The sequence below is a fragment of the Thermobia domestica genome, chromosome 18 (assembly GCF_964235325.1).
Source record: "Thermobia domestica chromosome 18, izTheDome1.hap1.1, whole genome shotgun sequence".
Lineage (NCBI taxonomy): Eukaryota > Metazoa > Arthropoda > Insecta > Zygentoma > Lepismatidae > Thermobia > Thermobia domestica.
This window is the reverse complement of record NC_137471.1, coordinates 161,015,653-161,024,447: the sequence shown is the minus strand read 5'-3', so window position 1 is coordinate 161,024,447 and position 8,795 is coordinate 161,015,653. Positions and strand designations below refer to the sequence as shown.

General features: G+C 35.1%; 1 protein-coding gene across 1 annotated transcript; it reads right to left on the bottom strand.

Annotated features, from left to right (window-relative positions):
• Nucleotides 1–807: 807 nt before the first annotated feature.
• On the bottom strand, nt 808–8,455 carry LOC145674777 (uncharacterized). The gene is made up of 3 exons (XM_081744981.1): nt 8,210–8,455; nt 3,337–3,573; nt 808–1,414 (listed from the first exon to the last, which is right to left on the bottom strand). The coding sequence occupies exons 1-3, from the start codon at nt 8,354–8,356 to the stop codon at nt 1,025–1,027; spliced, it is 774 nt and encodes a 257-aa protein (XP_081601107.1). The 5' UTR covers nt 8,357–8,455; the 3' UTR covers nt 808–1,024.
• Between the last annotated feature and the right edge of the window lie 340 nt (nt 8,456–8,795).

Below are 8,795 nucleotides of genomic sequence, written 5' to 3'. Positions count from 1 at the left end.
TTTCTCCACCTTAAAAAAACTTCCGCACCTTACTGTACCACTTTTATACGTCACCTCAGTTGTGCATTAAACGTTGATAAGTATTCATAAGGTGTAGAAAGAAAATAAATGCACAACAAAGCTAGATTTTCAATTTCGAGTTTGTACACTTTTTCCAAACTGCATTTAATTGTTCCTAGTATTTTCGCATACATCGAAATGGATTTGAAAATAATCCTGTTAAAAAAAAAGCCACGTTCTTTTCAGCGTGTTATTACGCTTTTTGAAATCTAATGACAGCTGACTGTATAGAAATCTTTAAAGCTAGTAGCTAAATTACCTTTCAATTAGTGTAAATACAAAACCGTAAACAGTGCCAACGTAAGTAATTGTTTTTCAAAGTACATTTATGCAGGAAGCAAGACTGAGTAAAGCTCCATGTGCCTTAATCTTCCTTCATCCCATCGCAGCTACTAACTGTTATTGCTTGTTGTAGCAAAAGCAAGCCTCAACCTCAGGTAAATTCGTTGCAAAAAATATACGCAGCATTATTTTTTTTTTCACCGACAAGCTATATCTATAGAAAACCTAATGATAAAGTCTAGGACTTTGTAAATTACTTTTGCCATGGGATTTTTTTTTTTTTCAAATTTTGCTATCCAAATGAACTTACAAGTTGACAAGTGGCGGAATTTTTAGTTCTACTTTACGAAGGAAAGGGGGATTGACCCATGACTGTTATAAACGACAGTCTTCTAGAAAACAATAAAAACAGCCATTCTGCGAGCTCAACAGTTGTGTCTCTCGACAGAGCCTGGCATATAAATCAGTGTAATTATTTAAATTCATTTTATCCCACCTTATATGGCATTGATGCATATACAGTACGATTAACATTCACTTTTAAAACCCATTGAAAGTTTTTATTTATATGTAGTGCTTTATATACAAATAACAATCAAAGGGATACTGAATATTGAAATTCAATGTGTATTTATTATAATTTCATTTTATTTACTTCGTGGAACTAAGTAAGCTCCATTTCTTACAAATCTTCTATAGCATCGTTAATTAAAGACATGATTTCTAGCATCACACGTCTTCGTTTTCTTACATTTTTAATTTCAGCAAGTTCCTTACCAACAAAGGAACCAAAATGATCCAAACTTGTGCTGCTGCTGGGGACATTTAACTGCTCAAGAGCAGCAGATGCCTTCTCCAAGAATAATGTTTCGCTGCTGGAGGAAGATTTCTGCCTTTTTTTGGTTTTCGGCGTTGGTGTACTACTGGTGGTTGTTTCGGCAATTGGAGTATTGGAAATGTCTGATTCTATGATTATTGGTGTGACCGGCATTTCTGCTACTGGTATTTCCAGGAAATCTGGAGTTTCATTATCGTCTGCTGGAGATCCGTTTTCGTCTTCTGGAGAACTTTTCTGGAAATTAAAAATGTAGAATATAAAAAATTAAAGAAATAAAATGGAAGTTAGTCAACACAATTATTAAATTCCAATTCTTCGAAACATATTAAACCAATAGTTATACCACCACCATCGTTTATTCGTACCGTGGACGTGACTTGCCGGACTACAAGCAGCAGCTCTTTATTCCGGATATTGCATTTATAATACAAACCCCGGACACATAGGCTAGATCAGTGTTTCCTAACCCGTGTGTTCCACGTACTGTGTTGCTCAGTCCCACAGGGTGTGTCGCGAAAAGTTTAAAGATGAAAACAATCATGAAGTATTTAATAATTAATTTTGATATGGACTGTACCAATCAAAACTTCTAGTAGCAACAACAAAGCTAAGTACTACAGAGTCACTACTTTATAGAAACATAGTTTTGCACTACCATAATTTATATTATAATTAATAGGGCCCGGAAGTTGAGGAAGAATTCTCTTTTTTACGGATGCCCGGAGACGAGGCCTAACATAATATATGCTCATTTTGGGTCATTGTAGGCCAGAAAATGATGGATTTTACTTGTCCTTTTTTGCTTTTTTCGCCGTTTCTTCTTTCTTTATTGCCTTTATGAAGCTTTTTATAGGTCTTACGTTTTTTTCCTCCACTTCATCTTTCGGCAATAAATTTACTGGCCATTAACCCGCATTAGAATCGCGCTAGGACCCGCCCTTACCTCCTTCTGAAAAATGGCTTCTAAATTATTATAATCACTGTTATAAAATGTAAACCATAGATTAGGACTAGGAAAGACGCAACACATCTCTTTGCCTAGGAGAAAATTTTGCCTTCAGCTACTCCTGGGAAAGGCCAAATAAAAATTTATTTTCGTATGTCTTCCTGCTCAAGGCTGACGCATTCACGTCCGGCGGGGAAGTAATTTTATTCTTTATCTACAATTGAAAGCATAAAATATTTACATATATTTTATTACGTGCCGACTGATACACCGATCAATTATAATTTCAGAGTGTTACGGACTAATGTGGTGCCCTGGCCTTCTCCAAAAGTGTCCGGTTTGTAGTTGTCCTCCGAAAGTGTTCAAAATGTAGAATTTAACTTGGACAACAGAAACAATATTATTATTAAACAAAACAATAATGAAAATAAAAAACATTGAACGACAAAACAAAGCATTTCATTGATAAAGTTTCTTTCGACTGTATATTGTATATCACTAAAAGCTTGTATTTCTTGAGCATTATATTCATTAAATTTGTAATTCTAAGTAAATTGGGTCTTATTTTTTACACCCTTGTTTTTCAGTTTTTAGGTCCTTTTCCAGAAATTTTTAGGTCTTCGACTTCCGAGCCCTAATAATTAATAAAAAAAATCAATGTGTCAAAAGGTCGTGAGCATTGAGTAATATGTAGTCAGTTACAAAAGGCTGAGAACTACTGAGCTATATAATAACTGTAAATATTACGTTTGCGTTACGGCATTTGAGTACAGATCCATATATTCAACACAAGTATTGCACTGCATTCTAACTGGACCACTATACTACATGCATAACATCGTCATTATATGTTATCGGAAAACAAGTATCACAATCGCTTCTTTTTATTTTTTCAAACACGCTAGTCTCTCTTTCGGTAGCATTTACTGCTGACATTCAAACCCCACCATTGACAACTTTAAAACATTTACCCCAGAGGGAAGAATTATTTCTCATATGAAGCATTTAAGATTCGATGCAGTACTGTGGTCAAGGAAGTACGCTCGGACAGACCATTCCAAATATAGGAGGTAAAACAATACAATTGGAAGGAACATTATTCATGTTAGTAGATAACTGGCATGATCATTAAGCTTGTTTCTTAGTCTCTAAAAAATAACTCAAAAAATAAAAATAATATAAACAGCAAAAATAAATTACGTTTACCTACCCAAGCTGTGGTGAAAGACTTCTGAAATGTTCCCAGATTAGAAAGACTTCTTCTTTGAGCTGTATGTTTGTCAAGAAACCTCAGCTGCTGAAAGCACCAAAGAGAAGGAACATACAGCTCATCTACTCCCATCCCACTCCGGACAGTTTTCTTCTGTTTATTTTTCTCAGCCATATACTGAGTTTTGAGGCCGTTTATCTTCACTTTCACATCATCTTTACTTGTCCCTGGTCTTACCTAAAGAAAATACAGAATACTTTTAACTCTCACTTCAGTAGATGCAGTTCCATATCTCCTAGCAAATAATTCTTTGGCAATTCAAAGATGTATGTTGGTGCGTGCAATAACTGTAGTAGGAATATGTGTTTAACTCAACAAAGTACGGAAGAATTAGAAAGAAATCATCCCTTTTTCAGGCCATGCACTCTAAATAAAGATCTTTAAAAGCTAACTATTGTCATAGTTTTTAGTGACATGTTCTTCATAAGCATCATACACTAGCTGGGATAGAGAACTAACTAAAGATGTATAATAATGAGGAGGGTTGGCAAAAACCATGGTTTTTATTGAAGAAACAAAAAAAAGACGTTTTTTGTTTTGTTTAAATAATTTGCTCTATGTATTCATATCACATATGGATAGAAATACGTTTGTTTCGCCTTGGTGTCATTATGCAACAACCGGGTTCTGCTGGAAGGGGACCCATAAGCTTAAAGAGGAATCCAATCCGTTGCTCGCTTTCCGAAATAAATTATCCTCCATTTGAACTCGAAACCGGACTAATTGGCCACATATGTGATATGTCTGCCGATTCACTCACGAAGGACTCCTGATAAAAATATGTTGAACTAACCTTTACACACTTGTTAATATAATTGTGAAGAGTAATTTCTTCTCATCATTCTTTGAGTAATGAATGGGGAATTCAGGTCTCAACATAATACGAGTAATATACGGGAGTGAAACGTGATAACCCACAAATGTGTGTTCATTAAGATTTTACGAAAACCTACACTTTTACGAACATTTTTCGTTTTTTGGTTTAAACTTGTTGGTTTTTTGAAAAAAAAAAAGAAGAAGAAGCTGGTTTAAACCAACCAACCATGGTAATGAGTGTAGTATACTGATAGATAAAGAAACGTACAAGTTGCGAAACAAATAGGTGTGCTATCAAGCCAGCAATAGCACCTAGTTCAAAAGCTTACCATACAATTAAGTGAAGGAACACAATAAATATATTTTCACCGCATAAGGAGTAATGCAATAGAGTTCTAAGCGTGGAAACATTGGGCTTGAATAACACTTAAGTCGGTACGGTACATAACTAAATCGGACAGTGTTAACCAAAAACATGGGGACACAGTTACGAAAGATGGGACCTACTATTAACTTGGGCTGCAAACTATGACCGGGACTTGACTAAAATGCAGTTGGCTGGTGCCCAAACCATAATACAAGATCATTAATCGCAGGATAGGCTGTTACCTATCACATTATCAAACCTCCACGAAACCTAGTTAAAGTATCTCGCCACCAGTTTAAGCTCACTTCTTCATGCTGGACGTGGAAGTAAAGTGCGACGGAAGCGTAAAACAAGTTGGGAATAGGAACGTAAACAGAACAGGCTAATTGCTAAAATTAAGGGATTTTCATCTATTGGCCAAGATTTTTCAAAAAAGAGCTATTACACATTGTGTGACTCCAGCAATTTAAATATAATGTATGCTCTGTGATTGTACCCATTTCAACCTACACTGGGACTTCTGTGACTTACGTACAATAGCTGATATAATGTTGAGCACGAGACATTTTTTTTCTTTGTCCTCCAATATTGAGTTTTTATTTTTAGGCTTACTGCTCTATATTTGATAAATACCATGTTATTCACTCATACGGCAATTTTTCCTCCTGTGACCAGTGTTAACGGTTTACAACCCAGCAGCAAGAGCTAATATTATGATTAACTCTGGTCACAGAGGAAAAATTTGTGCACGTGTGAATAACATGTTTTTTTTTTATATTAAATACAATAGCAGTAAGCCAGAAAAAACATATTATTGAAGCAGAAGAAGGAAGAAAAATATATTTGTTCAATATGACAAACTTCTTGTACATAAATTACATAAGTACTAATGTTAACTGAAATGATAAAAATCATGGTGCGACAATCATATTTAAACTGCTAGAACCACAAGAGGCGTAAAAAGCACGTTTTCGAAACGTATCCTGTTCATGGAATTCTAACTCCCATGGAATATTGTAATTCTTTCATTCTTCGCTTCGGATTGCACTCTGAGCAAAACAAGTGATTTTGGGTATCTCTTAGTTTCTTCCCAATCTTGCAAATAAAAGTTCTCTAATGTTACTTATTTAACAAAACATAGCTGCGCGAGCGAAAGTGATTACAAGCTCCGCAGGGATCGATTAGGTATAGTTCCTATGAATGTCCTGCTCAAAGTGCGCTTTTGACCATTACGTTACATTAGGTTAAGGCTACCTTCAGTTATACTTCACATGAAGCAACATAGCAGGCATGGCATGGCAAAAACCATGGTTTTTATTTAAAAAAAAAACAAAAAAAAAGTTTCTTTTCTGTTTAAACCAGGTTTTTATGGTTTAAATAATTTGCTCTATATATTCATATCATATATGGACAGAAATAATTTTGTTTCGCCTTGATGTTATTATGCAACAACCGGGTTATGCTGGAAGGGGCCACATAAGCTTAAAGCGGAATAAAAACCGCTTCTCGAGCTACATCCGAGAGAAACTGTCCTCCATTTGAACTCGGAACCAGGACTAATTGGCCACAAATGCGATACGTCTGCCGACTCACTCACAAAGGAATCCTGATAAAAAAAAAAAAATACGTTGTACTGATCTTTACATGCTTCTTAATATAACTGTCAAGACTAATTTCAGAAGGACAAAAAGATAAACAGTTGCACAAGTGAAACCATTATACAGAATTACACATGAACAATTTCAAAGTACTATGGAGTACAGAAGAACTAATTTAGTTCAAGTTAGTTAACAACGACTTTTATTGGTCCAAATTAAAGAAATACAACGACTTAATCTGCATATCAATAAGAAAAGTGAATAAACATACGAATTATTTGAGTCCAATTTGGCTCAGACTCATTTATACATAAATAGATACCAAAGATACTTATTTCACTAAATGCCTCTCCTGGGGTCTGTATGACACCCCCCCCCACACACACAAAAATTACGGCATTTTCGATGTATTTTATCAATAGTAAACATTGAAACGAAACAATATTTAGAATTTTTCTTAGATTGCAATTACATAACAATAATAACAACTACAAAAAAAAATCACAAAACAAACATTTATAAACTTATATTTAAAAAAAAAAGTTGCTTTTGTAGTATAATCTTTTTGAGTAATGAATGGGGAATTTAGGTCTGAATATAATACGAATAATATACGGGAGTGAAACGTGATAACCCACAAATGTGTGTTCATCAAGATTTTACAAACACTTACACTTTTACGAACATTTTTTTGTTTTTTGGATTAAACCAGTTGGTTTTTTTGAAAAAAACAGCTGGTTTAAACCAGCCAACCCTGCAACATAGGCATGTAAACTTCTACAATTTGGAATAGAAAGTTACTACTTAGTATAAATAAAGCGTCCGAATGTATGACAAAAAAAACTACGGTGAATAAACCAATGTATGTAGGTTGACACTAAAAAGCACGAATGCTATCTTACTGACTCAGGGCAGGATCAAGCTAGTGCGTCCGTGTAATAACGCGGGGGCGTACAAAGTGGTATGCGCTTGAGAGGGTACTGAAAAGAGGTGGGTCTAGGCCTCGCTAATGTTCGAGCCCTCCTGCAGACTCGGTTAGATAGCATTCTTTATTATTAGTGGCCACCTAGCACATGTTGCTTCATGTTTTATGCAGTGTAGTTTTTATATCATACGTCCACAGTGTATATACATCACAAGTGCAAATAATGAACCGCAATCACTACTAACTCTACCCAGAGTCACTGCCAAGTGATTTGGGGGAAGATATTAAATAATATCCAAAACGCCTAACAACAATCACTTTCTTAACTTCAATCATCTCCCTAACGTGATTTCCACTCACTCTTTCTCATGAGCCAAACAAACTTTCCAATTCACCCGGTAAATTTCCAAAAATTGGTCCGGTGATATAGTATTTAACCCAGAAACGTAAGTACTCTAAAACGATACGTTCACCTTAAGTGTTATTTTGGTCAAGGCAACTATGTAACAAGATCCTATTACTTAATAACTACAATATTAGCGTTTTCTCCGCTACAAACACGATAACCCTGAAAGTAGATACAGGTTATTAAAAAACAATAATATTTTTCGAAACTTTCTGACGGTATTTGGAATTTGATAGTTTACATTAAACCTTTTAGAAAATATTTCAGGTGATTTTATAGTTAGCCAGCAAATTTTCACTGCATTTTGGTCCTTGTACATCAAATGTTACTTCCTGCTTCCCTTGCACTTCGAATTTAATATTATTTTGTTTTTCATATAGTGTACAAATAACGAAATGGCACACTAACTTAACACATTTTCTTACCATTTCCAAAAATTGTAGATCAATACTATATGGCAGTGTTTTGATGATGTTAACGCTGTAAAGAAGGGACTATTTCTCTGCCGCCTCCATGTTTTATGGATCATTGAAATAAAGAAAAACTGTCAAAATACAAGAAACCAAGCGAGGAACATGATAGCTGTGACAATATTATCTTTTCCCCATACAGGGCATCATATTTTCATCAAACCGAAACAGTGACTAAATAAGGGCATACTACCATAGCGAAGTACCGTATACATAATTGTGCATACTTACATCAGCAAGATTATTCGCGATGTCTTCCAGCGCTGATATTCTTCTCTGTTTATTATGATAATTTACACTTTGAATGTCATAAAGACATGGGTTGGATTCATACAAAGAAATTAATTTTACAACTGCTGTTCTATCCCACGACGCCATGTTGTTTTGGTTTATCCTGCAAACGGCACTCGGGCGCTGATTGGCTATTGAAAGCTCTTGAATTCAATTATTTAGAACAGGACCGAAACGAAATTTCTTGAACGAAACTATTGAATTCAAGAGAAAAATGACGTCAGTGCTGACATCTTTTTCATCAAATAGTCTTGAATGGTCTTGAACAAGTTCTTGTTCAAGCTTTCTTGGATCGTCTACAAGCAGTATAACAGACAATACGGTCATTCAACGATAGGATTAAAAAAAAAGGAATCATCGAACGTGACTTGATGATGTCATCTCTATTGCGCAATATTACGTAATGCAATCAATCACAAAGGTAAATGTTGATTGCTCGCGGTATAACTTGTCATTCAACGATAGGATTAAAAAAAGGGGAATCCCCGTACGTGACTCATCTCTATTGCATAATATTGCGCAATGC

Excerpts from the sequence above, each read along its gene's own strand:
- LOC145674777 (XM_081744981.1), bottom strand. The coding sequence starts at position 8,356 with ATGGCGTCGTGGGATAGAACAGCAGTTGTAAAATTAATTTCTTTGTAT. Across the intron at positions 3,574-8,209 it reads TCGCGAATAATCTTGCTGAT|GTAAGACCAGGGACAAGTAA; the intron begins GTAAGTATGCAC and ends TATTTTCTTTAG. Across the intron at positions 1,415-3,336 it reads AGTCTTTCACCACAGCTTGG|AAAAGTTCTCCAGAAGACGA; the intron begins GTAGGTAAACGT and ends TTTAATTTCCAG.